General features: G+C 47.6%; 8 protein-coding genes across 8 annotated transcripts; 3 read left to right on the top strand and 5 right to left on the bottom strand.

Moving 5' to 3' along the window:
- Positions 1-1592: 1592 nt before the first annotated feature.
- On the bottom strand, positions 1593-4176 carry EV420DRAFT_1480727 (P-loop containing nucleoside triphosphate hydrolase protein; the record flags this gene model as incomplete). The annotated part of the gene is made up of 10 exons (XM_060469698.1): positions 1593-1956; positions 2008-2233; positions 2290-2484; positions 2532-2675; positions 2709-2843; positions 2898-2925; positions 2989-3594; positions 3649-3799; positions 3853-3935; positions 4000-4176. 10 exons carry the CDS (start codon positions 4174-4176, stop codon positions 1593-1595), a joined length of 2109 nt encoding a protein of 702 aa, XP_060329565.1.
- Positions 4177-7289: 3113 nt separating this feature from the next.
- EV420DRAFT_1621108 (glycoside hydrolase family 5 protein) lies at positions 7290-9444 on the top strand (the record flags this gene model as incomplete). Its single annotated transcript, XM_060475659.1, has 18 exons — positions 7290-7327; positions 7380-7420; positions 7462-7522; positions 7583-7636; positions 7691-7760; positions 7817-7891; positions 7941-8041; positions 8089-8113; positions 8168-8315; positions 8367-8564; positions 8617-8618; positions 8709-8779; positions 8828-8834; positions 8891-8927; positions 8979-9035; positions 9085-9182; positions 9242-9297; positions 9357-9444. The coding sequence occupies 18 exons, from the start codon at positions 7290-7292 to the stop codon at positions 9442-9444; spliced, it is 1227 nt and encodes a 408-aa protein (XP_060329564.1).
- Positions 9445-10605: 1161 nt separating this feature from the next.
- EV420DRAFT_1549577 (uncharacterized protein) lies at positions 10606-11190 on the bottom strand. Its single transcript, XM_060473425.1, has 2 exons — positions 11169-11190; positions 10606-11103 (listed from the first exon to the last, which is right to left on the bottom strand). Exon 2 carries the CDS (start codon positions 11059-11061, stop codon positions 10816-10818), a length of 246 nt encoding a protein of 81 aa, XP_060329563.1. The 5' UTR covers positions 11062-11103; positions 11169-11190; the 3' UTR covers positions 10606-10815.
- Positions 11191-12406: 1216 nt separating this feature from the next.
- On the top strand, positions 12407-12966 carry EV420DRAFT_1643994 (uncharacterized protein; the record flags this gene model as incomplete). The annotated part of the gene is made up of 3 exons (XM_060477581.1): positions 12407-12591; positions 12661-12829; positions 12883-12966. 3 exons carry the CDS (start codon positions 12407-12409, stop codon positions 12964-12966), a joined length of 438 nt encoding a protein of 145 aa, XP_060329562.1.
- Positions 12967-13366: 400 nt separating this feature from the next.
- On the top strand, positions 13367-14954 carry EV420DRAFT_514468 (uncharacterized protein). Its single transcript, XM_060482430.1, has 3 exons — positions 13367-13419; positions 13473-14709; positions 14769-14954. The coding sequence occupies exons 2-3, from the start codon at positions 13481-13483 to the stop codon at positions 14797-14799; spliced, it is 1260 nt and encodes a 419-aa protein (XP_060329561.1). The 5' UTR covers positions 13367-13419; positions 13473-13480; the 3' UTR covers positions 14800-14954.
- A 295-nt stretch (positions 14955-15249) lies between these two features.
- Positions 15250-17776, bottom strand: EV420DRAFT_1643992 (uncharacterized protein; the record flags this gene model as incomplete). The annotated part of the gene is made up of 10 exons (XM_060477580.1): positions 15250-15458; positions 15512-15668; positions 15725-16530; positions 16578-16696; positions 16744-16832; positions 16888-17030; positions 17084-17181; positions 17229-17305; positions 17356-17550; positions 17603-17776. The coding sequence occupies 10 exons, from the start codon at positions 17774-17776 to the stop codon at positions 15250-15252; spliced, it is 2067 nt and encodes a 688-aa protein (XP_060329560.1).
- Positions 17777-17910: 134 nt separating this feature from the next.
- EV420DRAFT_1549565 (uncharacterized protein) lies at positions 17911-18919 on the bottom strand. Its single transcript, XM_060473424.1, has 3 exons — positions 18596-18919; positions 18170-18539; positions 17911-18110 (listed from the first exon to the last, which is right to left on the bottom strand). Exons 1-2 carry the CDS (start codon positions 18790-18792, stop codon positions 18215-18217), a joined length of 522 nt encoding a protein of 173 aa, XP_060329559.1. The 5' UTR covers positions 18793-18919; the 3' UTR covers positions 17911-18110; positions 18170-18214.
- A 274-nt stretch (positions 18920-19193) lies between these two features.
- Positions 19194-20241, bottom strand: EV420DRAFT_1621107 (uncharacterized protein; the record flags this gene model as incomplete). Its single annotated transcript, XM_060475658.1, has 3 exons — positions 19194-19733; positions 19795-20076; positions 20131-20241. The coding sequence occupies 3 exons, from the start codon at positions 20239-20241 to the stop codon at positions 19194-19196; spliced, it is 933 nt and encodes a 310-aa protein (XP_060329558.1).
- Positions 20242-20645: the final 404 nt, after the last annotated feature.

Here is a 20645-nt window from a genome sequence, read left to right as displayed (position 1 = left end):
ATCAGAATATCGCTACAATAGATAACGACCTGCAGTCACTGTGTCTAAGCCTTTCAATTAGAGTCCCACGTGGCTCTAATTCATTCCCAGATCGACGTTACGCTCGAAGCTAGACGACGATTTAAATCCATCTCTGCCCCAATTCGACGTCTCCCGCGAGACATCCTCCTCGAGATCTCTCTCTGCCGTGGAAAAACTGTGTACTGCAGTCTTGATTCCTAAAAGCTATCCTTGGTTTCTAGGTCACGTATGTCATTGGTGGAGAGAAATTGTTCACTCCTCGCCAATGTTGTGGTCAACTATCATCCTACAGCCAATGAAATATTACCCCTCTTCGGTCGAGATTGTGGACGCGCATCTCAAACGCTCGGGAAATGTCCCATTGAACATATGCCTATGGATGCATCGTGACCCTAATAACTATGAAGAGAACATCCTGGACCGTGTTATGGGCCTTGCTGATAGGTGGTCAAAGCTCGAGATTCATGGCCGACAGTACGAGGAATTTCCGTCGTCCTTCCCTGCGCTTCGCACACTGAATGTTTCACATATCCATTGAGGAGATGCTTATGACTTCGAGGCACCTTTGCTAAGGATCGTACGGTTGGGCCAAGTAGCATCTTTACATTCGCTCAAGCTTCCGTCTCATATCACACATCTCGCACTTTCCCTGTTATCTGTGACGGACTTTCCAGCGTTGGAATTATATCCGAACCTCGTCGAGCTCCATTTCAGATCTGAACGATGACATCTCTTCATGGCCTTTCGGTAACACTTGATTCATATCATTCGAACTTGAATGTAGTATATCGGAAATTGGTCTGTCTGGGTTTCCTATCACATCTGGAAAGGATTGAAATCACTCATGTCGATGAAGTGTTGCACCGCGGGTTGGTGCAGATGATTGAAGCGAGGTGGTACGCGCCTGTAAGACGTCTTCGGAAATTCATTGTGTTCGCAAACTTGGAGATAAGGAGAGAGATAGCAGAGTGCATGAAAGTGATGATTAGTGAGGGGCTCGAGATAGAGGCTTTGGACATTGCATGCGACGAAGATGTGAAAGAGGTTTGGTTGGATCCAGAGATGACGGAGAGTGAGGATATTTTAGATTGACCCAGCCATTAGAGAAGAGAGAGGGCGAGAGCGAATCCAGAAAGACAATAAGCATACAATGAATTTCCAACTCATCATCTCAAAAGCCTACTTTGTATTGAATAGCTTTGCAAAAATATCCTTTTTCAACGCATTTTCGCCTCATTTACCCAACCGTATGAGCCAAATTAGAATAACCTTCACATTCGATGCTTAAATACCGGACTAGCAAAAAAGAAATCAGCCTACTCTGCATCTTTCTAGACAACTTGAAACGCGGCCTCGGCAGTGGTCACCTCTTCGCACACCCGCAAGACTGTTCATCGTCAAAGTGTTCGCCGACCCAATATGAAACTTCGAATGCAAAACAAGAGTTTCAGCTCCGTCAGCGGTGTTCAGAATTGCACGCTTTTTGTTCATTCTTAACTCGGCAGTATTTAGTTACAACATCTAATGGTACATTGACGAACAAATAACGAACGGAAATTCTTCTATCATGATCATGCCTTCATGCTCTGAAATTCTTTCGTAAAGTCATCCATGGCATCCAACGTGCTCAAGAAATGCTTGAACGCAAGCTTCTCTCCACGGCCCACGGCCAATGACTGTGCGGTCCTTGCTGCATTCTTGATCTGCCTGCCATTCACGTCCCGCTTCGCCAGTTCCTGAATTTGCTGCGGAGTAATATCCGCCGACGCTCCGGCCTTGGCGATGAAAGCGGCCCAGACCTGCATCTTGGACTCGAGAGGCAGCTCGTGGAAATGTAGTGCGACGTGGATACGCGACAGGAAGGCCTCGTCGAATGCCTTGACACGATTGGTAGTCAGGAAGAGGATACCCCGATAGTACTCGACATGACGTAAGCTAGAAAGACTGTCAAATTGCGGTAAAAGAACGAAGGACAATGGAGCTCACAAGACAGCGACCATGGCATTCCGTACAAGATCATGGAGGGAACGTTGTTCAAGGTAAACGTCGGCCTCATCGATCAGGACAATGGCTTTCCACGTTGTAGCGACCTCAAACACGCGCTCGAGAGCCATATCAAGGCTGTTTGCATCCGTGCCCAGATCACCAGCACCGACTAGGTACAAGGGTCTCTTGACGTGCTCGCTAGTCGCTTCGGCAGAGAAGGTTTTACCTACAAGGGCACAACATGAGGTCGGATTCAATGATTATTGGCATAACTAGACTGACCAACTCCCGGAGGACCGAACAGGTTGATAACGAGACCATGACCTTTACCCTTGATGAAGTCATCGAACCCGAGCTCACGATGGTGTGCCTCAACGAGAGACTGTAAGAGGTCCTTGCGATCTGTCGGAAGAACAAGATTGGCAAAGGCATCCTTGTTCCATTCTACATCGGAAATCTTCTCGACATCGAACTCCACTGCAGGATGAATGAGCCTCAGCGCAAAGTCTAAAGAGGCGGCTTACACCAAAGTTTGTCGGAAAGACTGAATCCGAAAACCACAGTGGGTGTCAGCATAAGTTCTTCATCTGTCAGCTCGACATCGTCTGTGCTTTCCTCGTCGCGGAGATGGGAGTCCACAAGAACGCCTTCAAAAGTGTCGTTAAGGACTGACGAGAAGTACAAGATGCACGGCCGCTTACCATTAGCATATTGTCCGAGCACTGGCACTGGTTCCGCATCCACAATGTTTCCGTAAGGATCTAGATGCGGAGTTCCCTCTGCCTTAGATACAGCAGTAGGATACTTGTAGTTAGGATTGAAGCGCCGGAAGGAAGCTGAAGGACATTGATTAGCAATCAAATGGAGTCGTGAGCAGGATATCGACCTACCACGATCGACCATGATCCTTCCCTTGACCTATAGATAGCTTAACGTCAGAATGCATTCGGCTAGAACCAGAGAGGAGATGGAAGAACCTACATTGTGCCTCAAGAGCCTACTATCCCCGCACTTCAGCGCCGCGATGCCATTGAACTGCATATGGTGGATCCCCCGCAGAACAGACCATTTCTTGCCTCGCTGCAAAACCGTCTCCTTCAACTTGGCCGCATCAGGGTGGAACCTAATGGGATAGGCATCCAACGAGTCGATCTTAACCGTCCCTTTGAACCTCTTGATAAGGATCTGCGTAGTGACGTTCGATACCCCAACAGTCTGGGTGAGGGGCCGATCTACGAGGTCCACGCTCACGCAGCTCAGCTGATAGCACCTCATGCCTTCCACGTTCGTGCTTACAGCAGACTTCAGCTTGAACAAACGCGGTGCGCCGGTGACAGCGCAGCGCGTGACGAGCATAGAGCGCGGCACGAGGATGGAGTAGAGGAGATCCCAGGTGATCTCACCATGAGATTTCAGCTTGTTGATAGTACGAATGGTGTTCCGATAGTCAGAGTTGAGAGAGGAGAGAAGAAGGTCAACGGAGGAAAGGACGTATGTGTCCAGCTGGCTCTGAGGCTTCTTGGAGGCAAGGTGATCGCGGTATTCCTTGAACTCGTCGAGGTACGTCAAGAAGACCTCGGGGTCAAGCTATAGACAGGGATTCATGTCTGAGGATCGTATAGGACCAGCGAGAACGCATACCTCCAAAGGATCAGAGTTCCAAGAAATTCCGGGCCACGATTGAATGACGTCCTTGCAAGCTTTCAGGATGTACTCGCTTTTGATGACAACCTTGAAGGTCGGCTCCATCAAAGCAACAAGATCGTCGCGGAGCGGAAGCTTGCGCACGATGCTTAAAGAACATTCCGTTAGTCAAGGACACAATTAAAACCACAACGAATATACACAAAGCTGAAGTCCTTCCAAGGGTCATTGTCTCCTGATCGCAACAGAGGAACGCTTTCGACAGCGACGTTTGAGCTCGTGTTCTGCACAGCCAAAAGCAAACATATTAACGCGCCGACCACAGCGTCATGATAAAACATTACATACCCGATACTTCCAGCTCTTCGACCACCTGCTATAATAATGATCAACGCGCTTAATCTTCAACGTCGGCGGCGTCAAAGGCTCGTCATCCTCCTTGATAGTCGAAACCTTGGACTCGGTCTCCATATCCCTCGACGACCCTTCGGACGCCTTCATCAGAGAGGAAAATCGACGATGCATGATCACGAAGGAGGAGGGGGAGTGGGGGAGATAAAGTTTCAGCGCTTGTTAACAGCTCCATTTATATTCGAATGCCCGCGGGAGCGTACAATGCTCATCATGACTCCTAGGTGATAGAAAAGGGGTTCAATGCGGTGCATCATCATGATTGGGAGAAATCGAAGGTGCCTCCTGAATGCCATAAAGCGGGTGGTGAACCGGTGATGCTCAACACGTCAGCCAATGGCAAGTACTGCGCAGGTCAAAAAGAGCGCTTAGCTCTCGCCATGTGATGATCAGATAACAGCATCTCGGGGATTGCTGGTATATCGGGCTGTACCATGACAATGAGTATTGAATCGCATAGCTACTGGGCTAAAAGATCTCACAAAAAGGGATGATAATGATAAGCCACGAGCCAAAAATATTCATTCTTCCACGCTTAGATAAAGGATATGTGGATTTCGAAGCCCAAGTGCCCAGACTCTGTCGAATCAGTAGAGAAAAGCCCCGATCTTCATTGATAGCCTATAACAATGCCGAACCAACAGTCAATCTTGTTGGCCGCCTTTCCTTCAGAAGAGATGAAGATGCGCATATGTCTGCCAGCTTCAGAAATCACTTACATACACAATTTCTGAAGCAAAGTTTCTTTGGGTCGTGCAATGGGAGAAAGGATAACCGCAAGAGATTAGAACATAACCAGTGATCACAAGGCAGATGCATATCACGAAACTGGGTAAGTGGCGGCTGATACTGATAAAATGACAACGTCTCGCTGAGCTTCTGGAACGATGTCGTCGAATTGACCTTCGGTCCGAAATGCCATCCAAAGCTGTGAAGTTTTACACTGCCGTTGCAGGGGCCTTCTCGCAAGAACATAAAGCGCCTCATTGCATGAATCACTGAGATACAACCATGACCGTCAGCTGCTCTTTCCGGTACGCTAGGCCTCCTGTATGCACGGGGTCAAGAAGTGAAATTCTAAGAACTCCATCGAGGTCAGCCTAAGCAAACTCAAAGATGGCAAAGAATTTATCTCTGACCTGCATCATCGTTAACATACATGTACATAGCCGCGTAACATGGCGCTGCCAAAATAGGATGATGCGCTTCTACGCTTCACCCGGACTGCGTTTGAGAATGTGGTTAAAGGCAGTATTCGTTGACGTAGAAGGTGCATTTCGAAGTTATTGTCGACAGCCGACGAAGTATTGCCTCATTCGCGTCGCTGGTGTATACCACCACTCCGACTGGTACCCAACCATTTAAGTTCGGACCGGTCAAACTGTTGTCGTCGTAGCCGTAACCAAAGAAAACAGTTTTAGCTGTCCCGACTTATCCGCGTTTGACATATCTATGTGAGGAATACTGAGCTTTGTAAACCACGATTGATGAGTGTTGTTAACTAACCTGCCGCCAAATTTGTTTTACACAGTTCTGTCTCGCCGCCACACAATCCTCGTTCTCAACTGCAGACCTGTTCCGCCTGGCTAGAGCAATTGACTAACAAAAACTTCAGATAAGAGGAAGTGATCCGTTTGCAAGGCATACATACATATGCTGGGCTCTGCTAACTCCCTCGAAATGACCGTCCTTCAGAGGAGCTTTTCGTGTCAGTGAACGAGATTGAATCGCTGGTAGAAAGCCACAGGAATTTCGCCCTTGGCGAGAATGTTGGTCGTCAGGTTGGCGTCTCCTTCACTCAGGGATTCCTGCACGCGCAATTTCCTCTACGCTTGGACCGGATGAATAGAGGCCGAGGTCAGCAGTAATGGCGCGTCGTTGATGGCTATAACGTTCGTTGTGGTGGTACAGAAAAAGAAAGAAACTGTCACTTCGGCAGTCCCCGGTATTGCGAATGCGATCGGCATATCAGCCCGATCGGACCTTTCCGAGGTTCCACTCCGCCCATCTTCAACAGCCTTCAACAGAAATGCCGTCGAATCTTTGTTGACACCTAAGGGTATATTCTTGATGATTTTTTGCGCCTGCTACTTTTATCATCTTGCCAGCCACTTCTTTGGCCGACAAGGTAGCCGACTCTGCCCTCCTGACTCAAATATTCAGCGCTCAGCATCTGTGAGACCCAGGAACCAGGACACAATAACTCCACAGTTCTCTACAACCTTTTGAATATTCCTGAACAAATAAAACTATGTAACTTATGACCGTGCAATTGGTCTAGTTGGAGAATATGAGTAACAGAACCTGGGTGCCTTTTCAATAAGTATGTTATGCTGGCCCTTCTCACAGCGGGTTCCGAATGCCGATTCACGCCTTTCTCCTATGGACCTAACTCCTCTTTCCAAGCTCGAAGTTATCTGCAGGAAGCTGCAGATGCCATGGTATGTACACTCATTTTCCATTGAAGCCCCAGCTAACTCTCTTCAAGGACTTGGACATTGTATACGACGGCTAGAACGAACTTGAATGGAGAAGATAAATCCACGCACGTCTCCTTTGACGTTGTTATGGGAGCTCCACACGGCACTGTTGAGGACCGGTACGCACAGCCGATTGGATCAGGATCGCCGCGCTGATGTCTCCCTTCCTCTCTAGAGAAGTAGATGCCTGAATTAATTCGGCAATCACGTTTGTCCCTTCTTCGGTTCAATATAGCCTACAATCGGGCCTAGACATCATAGTTTAGCATGGTCAAAGACAGTGAGAATCAGCCGTAAGGTGAATCTCGATATACATAAAGAACCTTTCCTCAGACGGGCCCTGCACTTAATTTTGGCAGCTTTCGTGGAATATACACATGAAGATGGGTGTATGTATGCACCTTGTTTTTCGCAGTGCGTGTCAAGCCTACGCGTGCATAAACTCTTGTCTGACACTTCTATTGATCGCTGAAACCTTTTCGCTGAGCCACGAATCGGAGTTATTCAACGCAGGAATTTGGATCTTTCACAAAGTTACAGTTGGACTTTTCCCGCCACTCGCAAGAAGTCTGGAGCGTATCCGAGTCCGAGCCCGAATCCGAATCAGAGAACGACTCGGCAGATGTAGTCGTGCACTATAACCTTTAAAAAGCTGGCTCCTGATCCTGTTAATCAGCATTCGTTCCCATGAATTACATCTTCTATGTATCACTGTTTTTCTTTCTCTCTGTTTCTGTCCAAGCTGGCATGCCCGACAAAGTCTACGGTGTCAGCCTAGGATCCTGGTGTGTTCTATCACTAGTAATCTAAGCGCCATCCCATGACGTCCTTTCGCAGGCTAATTCTCGAGTCTTGGATGTTACCAGAAGGAATTTTTGGTTTATTCATCAGTTGTATCCACGTTGATTTCAGTACACAGAGTGGATCCGTATGGGTGGCGAACTATGCGACGACCGCACCCAATGTATCTCCGCAGAATTGTACTAATTCTTCTCCTTTTTTCTTTCTGCGTTAATAAGTCTGACATATAACTACACCAGCGAACTTGCTCGTGCATACCCTGACACAGTGGACGAAGTATTTGACACACATTGGTAAGAGCCACATTTCGCTTGTCCTCATGTAGCTTTAACATTTCATCGAAATAGGTCTTCGCGGTTCAACCAAGACGATGTCCGTGACCTAGTAGAAGTAGGCATAAATACTGTTCGCATTCCGGTGAGATGGCTCTTTTTTCCGTGTAATCGTATTCAGACCGACTCTTTCGAGATCAGCTGGGCTATTGGATCATCGAGGCTCTTGTAGATCGCAAGACCGAGTTCTATCCGCGAGGAGGGATACACCATCTTGTATGTTACCAGGTTTCCTTCTGAGGTTACCCTCGCTAAGTACGCATAGAAACGTGGATTAAGGCAGCTCAAAGACGCTGGTATCATGTCTATTCTTGATCATCACGGACTTCCAGGCGTTCAGAGTCCAAATCATACATTCACCGGAAGGTCGTCACCTGAATGAACTTCTCCATATGATCCTAATCATTACTCAGGTGTACATCGGACGCCGAGTTCTTCGTAAGTCACCTTGTTTCCCCAGATATATGCTACAATCTCAGCGGTCTTAACGAGACTGAGTATAACTACCATCGTGCCCTTGTTTGGACTGCGGTCATAACTACTCTTTCCCACCTTGATCCAGACTTCAGCAATGTCGTTTCCATCGAGGCAGTGAACGAACCCACCAGGGATGCCACTCAGACTCCGGGATATGGCGGTTGTATGTTTTCGCATATCTTGTATTTTCACTGCTAAAAGTAATTATGATCAGTCCAGAAGAATTTCGTTCAGGTAGTGCGCGCAGTTGAACTCACATTGGGCATCAATGTCCCTTGGTCTGAGCCGAATATAACCACCACAGATACATCTAACTTTACGGTAGCCTTGGAGAACACCGCTTCTTCATCATCCTTGGACTCTGAAGTTCGGTCTGTCCTCTCAGATGCAGTACCGATCCTCGTCGAACTTAGTTCGGAACTCGCGTTGGACGATATGACGCATGCCTTTAGTCCTTGCTACAGCTGTGAGCCCTTGTACACAAGGTCTGTCTCTTTTTCAGTAAACGCAGACGGTTCTCGAGCAGTGCATTGGTTTCATGGACATTAGCTGACAGTACAATAACCCCTCCAACCCGAGGGATGCACAGATAGGACCTCAGTTTTATGACGATCATTTATACTATCTGTAAGTCGACCGTTCCAAAAATTACCGCCGTCTGTATTGATCTTTTAGATACGGGGTGGGCGATCCTTGTTCTCGTTGCGACCGTTGTATATCTGAAAGCATAAATTATAGGGTACTGACGTACAGGCATCTATGGAGAGTATTTGCAGTAAGTGACGCAATTGGAATGTCCATGGATACTTATTTAACCATAAAGTAGACCTTCCTTTTCTCGAAGATGATGCTGCGCTGGGCAACAATCCGGTTGTGTTCGGAGGTTCGCCATAGGTCCAACTAATATTTATTCTTATCAATCTTTCTTCCAGAATGGTCCTTGTCAACCCAATTCACAGCTACGGACGAATTCCTCTACAAATTTGCGGATGCTCAGAAACTAGCCTTTACTAAGGGTGCCGGTTGGATTGTGGGTTCCAGTCCCCCGCTACCACCCCCTTTGTCTAACTTATTTCGCGTCTCGTTCAGTTCTGGAGCTTCAAGGTAGAGATATCGACTCTGGCTGGTGACCTCGCCAGACAATGGTCAGTGCGAATGTCTTCCATCACGAATGTGCATGGCTGACATCATTTGCTTACTTTAGGTCATACTTGGAAGGCGTTAAACGAGGCTACTTCACCCGTGATCCATCGAAAGTGAATGATACACACGTCTGTGATAGTTACGTTTAGTTATTCTTCCGACATTAGTACAGTGTAGGCAATGTTCATAAGAACGAAATGATAGCAATTTTTCCAGATTACGAGCCGGCCAGTGAGCAGAAAAATTGTAAAGAACAAATCTAGTGTTTCATGCCTTGGGTTTTTAATTCCGAAGCGTGGAGGAGATCGTTATTGTGACAATATCTGCGCGACGTTGATAGTCAAGAGTGACGATACAGAAAGGAAATTTTCGGCAGTTTCGGACGGTATCGTCGGGTATTGCGGTCCGATTCGATCCGCAGTTTTACACCCTTCACTTGCTCTTCACCGTCACGCCATTTTATCTCTTGGTTTGACGTCTAAGTATACCATACTCTTAGACTTTCTCGCGCGTGCAACTCTTCTAATTCTCCTTGATACCTCTTCAGTCAAAATTGCTGCGGCACTTACCACTCAAGCATTGGCTACTATAGCTTATTAACGGTACAAGGTCCTCCTCTTAATTTTGGCATCCAAGGACGCGGTAATTCGATATGGGAGTTGTCCTGGGCTATTCTATAGTTTCAGGTTATTGCTCTGCACTGCTATTGAGTGGTTATGCTGTTCTCTCTTTTTTTCACGATGAATTCTCGTACCTGTCCCTGGGAATAGATTTTGGTATGTGGTCCGAAGGAAGACAAAAGATTCGCTCAGTTCATCTGAGGGGGGTATTAGTAACGAGCTCCGGATGCCTGTTCAACATATAATGCGCTGATGCTTCCCACAGCGGCTGTCACTTCCCGGTGATCTGAGCTTGCACCTCCAAGTTCTTACTCCTGACCTCGGCACCGCCCGTTCCTGACCAGAAACTCACGGAATCAAGATGGGTATTTTTCTATATCAACTGCGATGTTCGCTAATTTATCATGTCAGAATTTGAATATGGAAAATAACGCTCACTCAATATCTCGGTAGCTAACGCCTGGCACAGAGATGAGGTGTGCATAGATATTCCAAAACCATCTGTGTGCCCTACTAGGAGAATGTGTTGGACGACGTCTCTTAAACCTCGCCTGCCGCAGCTTGTTGGGATTTGGCAATCCGGCATCATGCCGAAGATGCTTATTAAGGAAGAAGTCTGAGGAAAAGCATGGAAAGTAGTACATTTAGTATAAAAGTAGGTACTGTAGCGTAGATCCTCATGCGTTTGCAGAGCTCAGCCAAGCGCAATACTATTGGCTTGCTACCGCGCATGTGACACTGGGAACGAACCGATACCCCGTTTTCCAACACAGCTCATTAAACGTAACCAATTCTGAGAATAGTATTCGCTAGACCCGCCGGCGTCGTGGCCTGGAGACTGACATGCGCTTCTATAACTTCTAAAGCCTCCGCGAATTCTTATGTGCTTCTTTCCAGACATCATCTTTGGCGAATACTCACAATAGCCGACAAAACCGCCAGAATACTTAAGTCAGGGCCGAAGATTCTCGCCGTTGTCTTTGGGACACGAAAACCAGAGTTGCGTTTAAAGCTGGAAATCTTAGCACGGAGCCGGACTACGGAATCGTCGTTATGTATTGTAAAGCTGATAATCGTTCCCAAATAACAGTGCGAACTGATTAAAGGTGTCAGGGTAATCAACCAAAGATCGCCATCAACCATCATGAACCCTTCACGCCCGGGTGTGTGCCCATAAGGGGCTCACTGGTACGTGATTTCCTTCGGGTTTAATTACGATAACGATAAGTAAGCATATGCGTTTCTTGACATAGAAGTCTCCCAGGCATGTGCTCGCTGCCATTAGGTCAGATGCTGTGAAGCCGGGCATCTCGTCGAACATTTACTCTGTGCTACAATGGAAGCCGTCCGGAAGTTCAGGTTCTAAGGAGAGGCAACATAAATTTTCAGTCGATAGCCATCCGTAAGGTCTTCTTCTTCCACTTCGATTGTGCTTCGTGGAAGTCTAAATCGGCGTAACTACTCTTGGGGTAAGTGGTGGTCCTTGTAATTTGAGCAGTGAGGAGACTGAACAGACAAGTTTTGTTGTATTGCGACTAATTGTGTGATCCTGGGACGATGCTAGCCTTTCACGTATTCTAAGGATGTAGTGCCATTGCAAAGGTATCTAGTAATGCATATCGTGCACTTTGCTACGCGCTGGAGATTGTACCAGTACACGTTCTCTGTCTGTCTACTGCCCATCTTTTTCTCGCGGCCATACCGGTCAGTATTTCCAAGACTGAAGGCAAATGAAACCTTTTCCGTTCATCATCCGATGGCTACAGGAACGAATATCTGGAAACACCCGTTAAAATTTCCTCTTTGCTTCTCTTAAATCGTTGGAGTAGGGGGAGCAATTAAAAGAAGGTTGATGATGATAGCCGAGACTATGGTCGGCTTTAGGCGAGACGCAAGGGGTAACCTTTGTGGACCCTGGTCGGAACTAACACTAGTAAGTGGTATTTCCAGATAAGTTTAAAGCGAGGAATCTGCCAGGCTTCTAGGATTGTCGCTGAAAGGGATAAATACATCAAATGTCTCTTGCGGCTATCTTCTAACCTGGAGATCGTGGTGTAGTCTACCCTGTATGTTTAAGAGCTAAGAAGGCAAAGCCGAGAGCTTTGACGCCTGTGGTCAAACGGATTTAAGAGAAGGCATAATTAAAGGCTCCACCCGGAACAATCAATAGAAGCTCAAACGGAGCTTGATCATGTCCTCAAGTTCAAGTTCGATCCTCTCGTAAAGTGAATCCACATAGACGACTCGTAGCACTGGAATTTGAAGGCGCTAGCAATCCTGGCAACCGCGAAGCCACAACTGACCAGTGACCGCTGAACGAGCGAATGATATGATGGCTACCATGGTACCGTTTGTGAGCTCGTCCCAATGCTTTAAAGAAACGATATAAGTAGATCCAGTATTCTTGTAACTTCAGAATTTTCATCGACTCCGAAGAAACACCTCTTTCATGGCGTCCTGCAGAACTGAACTTGTTCTAACGCTTGCCTCTATGGCTTTGCCTCCCTCTATCGCAACTTTCCTTCCAATCTTTGTCGTCTTCGCTTCTGTGATATATCCTTTGATACTCGCAGCGAGGCCTAGCTCTTTAGTCCAACATTTCGTGAACGTTGTCGAAGAAATGGTTGTTATTCTGGACAGTCGCAGCCACCTACCTGATAATCTCCAGTACAGCCGGTAATTGAAGTCGTACGCTTGTGGTTTCTTCTCGGTCAGAAAACTGCGTTCTGACTATCTTCGATATAGGCTCAGGCATCAGTCATGTATCCTAGCCCGGTCTTTGTGTTTTGCGAACCATACCTTCTCCTGGTCGGACCATCACTCGTGGGGTCTATATCTTTCTAGGGTGGTTAAAGTCATTCGAGATCTGCTAAACAGTCAACGAAGATTTCTCGTTTTGCAAAAAGATATAGAGGTAAGTTTTGTTAATGTTTTCCACCTTCAAGTTACTGATGATGATTGCTGCAGGAAGCCATTCTTGCTATTGAAGAGGAAAGATTACGCGCTGAAGCCGAAATAGCACGACAGTGTAATGGCACCGCGACTCTGTAACTGTTGTGCCGTACGGATGAGGAGGGCTTGGACTGCAGAATACTAGCAAATTCATGATTTACTTTCCCTGAGATAATCAAAGGAGCATAATATACCTGTAACGTCAAGCAGAAATCGTTTAGCAGTGGTAGGTTGACGACAGGCTACGGCGAGCCACGACAACTTGAGTCCTGACTTTCCTTTCCGGCATAAGTCCAAGAGGTAAGATCTGGAAATTATTTTTCAGTGAATTAAAAGCAGAAGAACTAGTCAAAATGCTACAAACCTGACGTGTACTCGTTCTGTGATGGGTGAACACAGAACAAAAGCAAGCTTAATTAGGGCGCGTCTTGCCCACGTGAGCTTTAGGGTAGGTAGACCTAAATTTGAAAAGGAACCGATTACTCCTATGTTTCTTCTCTTCCTGCTTCCACGACGCCCTCTGCCCTGGTAGTAAAGCAAGATTTTTCTCAAGTAAGTAATTGCAGTATTATTGATACTGAAAATTCTTAGAATGCTATTTCTAGAGTGTACCATGCCGGATGGGACTCCGATTCGTCGCCTTCCGCCAGAGCTGCTCGCCGAGGTCTTTGAGCGGACAGTCCCAACGAGTAGCTCAAGTTGGCTCACCAATATCAGAGAAGTCCCTTGGATACTCGGACATGTCTCCAGCTCCTGGAGAAAACTTGCGCTTTCCCTTCCTTCCCTCTGGTCCTCCATTTACATTGACGAATATCGCAAACGCACCGTTCCTATGTTGAAATTAGCATTGGCTCGTTCCGGAACGGCACCCCTCACTCTTCATCTCTATCTTTCTTTCATGGGTGCTGATCAGATGATGGAGTTGTATTCAATTCTCTCCAATGAGTGTTATCGCTGGAAGAGTATCAGCATCACTCTCGAAAGCTATTCCAACGAAGCAGCTCAACAATTCTTTTCACTAATTGTTCCAGCTGACTATCCTATACTCGAGTCGTTTAGCTTCATAATGGATGCTCCTTTCTCTCATCTGGGAGTCTTCCCCGCCGGATTCTTCGATAGGGCACCCATGTTACACGACATCCATATGTTTCCATCACTAACGAACGACATTCCTTGGTCTCAAATCACTACATTCATCTCCTCCACTATTACTGTTGAACAACAGTTTGTCCTCCTTCGTGAAGCCCCACAGCTCCAAACTCTTGAAGTCGAGGATTACCGAGGAACACACGTGCTCTCCGTGGAGAATTCTTATCCCCTTGTTCATGCTTCCTTGACCACATTCAGGGCCCCGGATATATCAACCTTTTCATCTTTGACTCTCCCGGCTCTCACCAATCTCTATATCAACAATATCGTGGACAAGAATGACGCAGACAAATTCTCAGCATTTGTCAGCCGGTCAGGCTGCCCTCTCGAATCACTGCGTTTCCCATTTGCAGCATTCTCCTTATCCCTCGTCGACACATTTTCGAGTCTGCCGACCCTACGCGAGCTCAACACCGCGTTCTTCGACGGAGATGTGACACCGCTCTTATCGGCCCTGAGCGCCCCACCGCTGATCCTTCCCATACTGGAGGACCTTGAGCTTAACCAGGCGTTCGGTACCCTTAATTTGAGGATGGTTGTTGCTTTGGCCTCATATAGGCACGAGCATACACCTCTGCGGTATCTCACGATGGAGAGTAAGAAGATCTTGCCGAAGCGCCTGCAAGCGCAACTTCCTCATCTGACTGCTTTGCGAGAGCTGCAAGGGAGAGACTTTGTTCTGAACATTTTAGAGTAAGATTAATGTCCTTGGTTGTTCTGCTAGTGACTGACGTCGCGTTTTCTTTCTGTAGGAGTGGCAAAGATGTTTTGAATCGACGTTGATTCTTGTACGAAACGGCGTCCTGAAAATGGACTAATCCATATTCTTGTGATGGGTTTGAAGAAACAGTTCTAGTCAGCGTGGCGAAGGCAGTATACCCTTTTCTTTCTCCCTTATTGCAGCTTTTGGTGCTCACGCAAGCGCGAGCTATAAAAAAATAGTGGTACTCGAGTGTTTACTAGATACGGAATGTCTCATTTGCAAGTTAGTGAACAAAAGAACAAGTGTATACATGATCCTCGCTGCCAAGGCTCTAACGAAGCCAAATGTAGTGTGGTGTTATATATTCTGATGTCTGGGAGGCTTCGTATATGCCACATGGTTATCATCAGTTCGATTACGGTGGTCCGCTACTATATGACACAACTGTGGTATTCCAATGTATCCTACAGAATGTATACTTAGACTCTATTAGAAGGCACCGTCGTTGGACGACAAGGCACGTCCCATGGTCACAAATCGTCAATGCGATCAGCCGATTTCAAGGGGTGCCCCTCGGGGAAAATACCCATGAGCTCAGTCGTTCGTGCAGCCCGCTCCGCAAACGGTCTCTCCAACATTGGCTTGAAGATATCAACAAAGGCCTCGACGTGTTGCACATCATGGCTAAACGGAGAAATCCTAGTAAGAAACGCAGGGAGAAACAGATAGTAAAGGCTTACTGGAACATCAAATGCTCAACCATCTCGTGAAGCGTCCGATAGTCGCTCTCACAAGGAAGGTCCACGCAGTGCGGGCTAACGGAATCGCTAGTACCGTCGTCCGCAGATTCATCCACCATTTCCCAGTCCTCTGACCATGATTCGATAAGCTGGATATACGACTCCAGCGATTCCGTCTCGCGATAATGCTGCGTGAAGAGATGCTGCACCTATGGGTCTCATGTATCAGTAGAGTGAAAAAGTATTCAAATAGAGAACCACGAACAAGTGTCCTCCACCCGTACAGCTCGAAATGCAAGAGCCTATGCGTAGGAGGCAACACATCCTCGCTGAGCATAGGCGGGCACTTGTCACATTTGAACTGTATATCTTCTAGTGCCAAATCCATATCCTGGGCTGTCGTCTCCCCGGGATCTTTCCCCACCAACAAGATCACGTCTCTGATCACCTTGCGGAAATCCTCATCGACAACCAGCTCGTCCGTACTCCACGCCCGCCGAACGCGATAACCATCTGTCACTAGCACAGGGTCCTTGGGCTTGTAACTGCTATGGAACTCGAGATGGAGACAGCGATGCAACATATTGTCAGGGTAGAATAGAGGTGTTACCCATTCGGGGTAGTTCTTCTTCTTTCGCTTGTTGAGCTGTCGGGCCCAAATGGTGCAGCGTTGACAATAGAAGGCGTTGCAGGCGAGCCTGGACTGTGTCACTTTCTCCTCGTCAGATAAGGAAGAATCTGCGCCAAAGCTGTGCTCGATAACCCGTTGCTCAACCGACCCTTGGAACGTCGCGAAAATTTCCGGGAGCTGCTTTACGATGGGATCGAAGGACGCTTCATCGACACTAATCTTCGACGGCTGGTTGGTGACTTGACGGACGCAGTCCAGCTCGAGGAAATCAACAACCGAAGGAGCGACGGTGAGAAGAGGAAGTGAGTTTTTATACTTCCTCAAGATGGCGATGGCGGTTTCCTTCCGAGATTGGACTACTTTTTGCCGTTTGCGAGCCATCCGGTGAGCTTTCATTCTGTCGAGATACTGTATCAGCTGGGGTTTTATGTTATTCCAAACTGCAGGATAATCGTTAGTTTGGTTCGGGCGTTAACGTGAACCGCACCTTTCTCCGTCAAAGGACGTGGTTGTCTCACTAGAAAGTGCTTCTCTAAAGGAGTATCAGGCGACTGGATGTTTCGTATCTCCTTTCCATATCCAAGTTCAGTTAATCTTTGAATGATGCTAAAGGGCCATGAGGACACTCGTGATGAAAACAGATAAACACCGACGCTTGAGAACGTTCTTCCTTCAGGTTTTCCAGCTCCCTGGACCGCTTCAAAGTCTGAATGTCGTACCAATCAGAACTTAGCCTGGCATGCTGCAAAACTGTCAACCACAGCTTATCAAATAGCATCGACTCTGGAAAGACTCACGTCGCTAAGGATCGCCACCAATGCCTTGCGTTCCTGTATATAGATATCTCGCTCTTCCTTGCGCTGAAATGATGTCAGCTTCTGTATGACATAGTCGAAATCGCTGCGTAGGCATGTCTTTTGAAGACCATCGTTGCCAAGCTCTGAATGTGGGTTCTTAAGGCAGGTCCTCTTCGACCAAAACAGATAGACGTACTCATCCAGGTGGTGGGAATTAACTGCAGGATAGAATGAATGTTCATGTCTCCGGGTCCACGCTGCATGCTAGACTCGAGCTCTGTTTCCCCGACAGTACTGGAGAGTTGTTAGTGGCGTGTGGTCCAACAGCAATCAGTGCTTACTGGGTCTTCAAACATGCGGAGCAGATACGAGTCATCAGAAGAATGTTTGGAGACCGAACAGTAGATGTCCAACAGAACTGTAGCTGGTGTCAAATGGCTGCAAGGAAGGAAAACAAAAGGAACATACTTGGCAAGTGCTGACAAAGAGGATACCGACCCACGCCGGTTCGGACATGCCAATAGGGGCGGCGGGGAAGCCATCAACATTTTTTATAGCGCTGCGCCAGACAGTTATAGACGTTTTGCTCATCAGGACGCGTCGGAATGCCTTGGAGAGACGCGCCAAATGCAGAAGGTCCAAGGGATCCAGTAGCGCGAATATCTATTCCTACGCGTTAGATGAGTGAAGACAGGAAGCGAAAGAAAAAGCGCACCAGAAAAAGAATGTCCAGCGGCATGTCCAGCAGTGCCGCCAATGAGCCTTTCAACCGTCGCTTCGACCCGCGCCGCTCTTTAACCTCCTTTACATCATCGTGTCCTTCAGGAGGTACATTTTCCTTCGGCCGTGGAGAGATCTTGCGTCGCTTCTTGTGCGAAGTGGAATCCATGTAGTATTCTGTATATCGGCGGTCGATGCAGATGATGGGAGGAAGTGGGAGAATTTGATTTGATTTGAAATAACTGGACGCGTCATCCACGTGATATTTAGGGCAGGCTCAATCGCGATCGAACCTTCTTGTTGCCTAATGCCAAGTGCTGCGATCCGGTGCTTATTTTCGAGATCGAACAGCAGAGGGCATGGGTAAGGCGCGTAATGACTACAATGTCGTCTGAGTACGCAGACCATGCTAAGCTGATATCTGATTTCGCTTTGATTTCCCTCACACAGTTGTATCGTGTCTCTTACAGGGGCCAAGATTGGCGTACACGGAGATGATAAGGGTGAATAGAATGAACGCATAGTCATACAGCATACTAACCTAGTGAGTGCGACATTCTAGAGAAAAAACGTCAAAAGTAAAGCAACACGAAGTCCATCTAATCCTTCAGTCAAGCAAATTTCCTCGCATCATCTGGATAGCAAGGTCTCTCTCGCTTTTCAGTCTCTTCAGGACGTCATCAACAACTGTAACGAAATAGATGAGACCAAATCCAGAGGCAAAAATTGCAAAAACACTTACCATCCAGGAAATAACGACGTTGTGCTCCCGCAATAGACCATGTCGCCTTTTCCTCCTCTGAGAATTGTTCGCCAAATCTCTCAAATGCCTCCTCCACAGGCATCCACTCCTTCCCAATAGGATCAATGAGATGTTCGGGGAACTGCCAGTCCGGAGCACAGGTTTTGTTCGCATCTTGCCACTGCTCAACTACCCATCGAGGTAAGCACATTTGTCTCTGCGCAGTAACTGGGGAACATTCTCACCAAGATGTACCAAGCGACAGACTTTCGCGAAGTACTGCTGTGGAGCCTCTTTCGGCGCTCCTGGAAGCGCGACGATGGTGACAGAGGACCGCGAACTGGACGTCGAGGGACTCGGTGAAGGGGCCGGTGGCGGTGGCATCTGTGGTGGCATCTGAGGCGGGCCGACAGCGTACACGATGGGGTTTCCGTAGTAGTCATAGCCGTAAGGGAGAGGGTAGGCGGGATGATAGTAGACTTGGCCGTAAGGGTTCATTTTGCTGCTATCTTTTGCTGGAACAGGAGGAGGGAGATGATGTCGAGTAGTCGCATATCCCACCTTTTATAGGGAGGCAATAAAGTCATTGCTTAACAATGAAGCCTCTCTTGATTGTTACTTGAAACGGTGTCCCGAAAATATCTGCCATTCAAGACCTTTGTATGGTAATTTCATTTCTTGCCCTTGGACACAAACCCACACAGATGCCACCTTCTACGGCTATTCATGTCGTCAGGACTTTGGTGGCATTGAACGCTAAGAGTCAGGCGACATTAAAAAGATATTATTGTCGATGTACCAAAGACAATACTGATCATTCAATTCTTGATACTTTACGCGATATTCAATGCTGCTTCTCCAGAGCAATCACTTTCTCCAAAGCCGCATAATGCTTGCTCCCCAAAAAAGTATCCTCACCGACCGCCTTCAACGGTGATCGTACAACATTCCTCCCATACCCAAAATTCTTTGCCACAACCGTCTTAATCGCAGAAAGTGACCCGAGCTTCGTTTTTGCCCAATCTGCATGTGCGATATCCGTCTGCAGCTTCAGCGCCTCATCAATCTTACCCTCCCTGAACAATTTATACAACTTGACATGTAGCTTCGGGGTGATATTCGGCGACGCTGCCATCGTTCCAGCGCACCCCGATATCAGTCCATGGAGCATGCAGTCTGTCGTCGATGTGTATATCCCGAACTCTGCGGGAGAGAAGACCGACGCGAGCCTGTGAAGCTTACCCATATCACCGCAAGCAACTTTGACGCCTACGATATTGGGGTGCTCCGCCAGTACTTCGATCGCGTCAGAGTCGAGGTTCAAGCCATTTGTAACCGCTGGGAAATTGTAGATAATGATGGGAATAGGAGAATTATCCGCAATCTGTAGATAACACGGATTTAGCGGGCACTCGTACAGTAGTGATTAGATCCGTAACGCTCACCTCTCGATACGAAGCGATAGCAGATTCAGGTGTGATCTTCAAAGGCCAGGGAACAGGGGCCAGGACTAGCGCGTACGACGCGCCAGAATCAGCTGCTTCCTTGCATAACTGGATCGTCACTTTGGTAGACGCTGCGCTGGCACCAGCGATCACAGGAAGATTACTGAACCCATTCTGGTCCAACGTCTCGCGGGTAATCTTGATGACCTCGCGACGCTCAGCCTCCGAGAGCAGCTGAGCCTCTCCGTTGTCACCCTGTACGAGTATACCAGCGACGCCTCCCTAGAAGAGGGTAACTCAACAGCATGTTCACCACACGCTGAGTTATTTGGGTACCTGGGCTAACCTCAATGTATGAGATTTTATGGCATCACGATCGAGATCTTCATTCTCAGTCATGAAAAGTACGGCGGCGACATGACATCCAGGAGGTGGTGGGTGGGCCATAGTGGTCTGAGTCATGAATACTCGAAGCGCCATTGCGGATTGATTGCGGAAGTCCGAAAGCGGCACGTGCAGCGGAGGAACCGCGTCCCGAGGAGGAACTTCACGAAATCCTGCCGGAGCCTTCTCGTCATATACACTGAAGGTAACTTGTCGTCATATTTAAAATCTGTGCACAAATGAAGGTGTTTTCGGACAAAGTCAGGAATGGTGCGCGTGATGCGAACGATTCAGGGATTCCCGCCGCTCCGGAGTCGGCTTTGCCTTTCATGGAAGTCGACAGTCTGGTTGGACTAAACACGTTTTCCTACTCACTAGGAGCATAGGAGGGAGGCGTTAGGACCATAGAAGATAGCAGGTGAAATCGGAAAGACTCCGGGCCTCTCTGGATTGTGTATAGAATCACA

Source organism: Desarmillaria tabescens (genome assembly GCF_030435595.1).
Source record: "Desarmillaria tabescens strain CCBAS 213 chromosome Unknown EV420scaffold_22, whole genome shotgun sequence".
NCBI classification, from domain to species: domain Eukaryota; kingdom Fungi; phylum Basidiomycota; class Agaricomycetes; order Agaricales; family Physalacriaceae; genus Desarmillaria; species Desarmillaria tabescens.
Note: the sequence above shows the minus strand (reverse complement) of the source record. Positions and strands in the feature narration are given on the sequence as shown.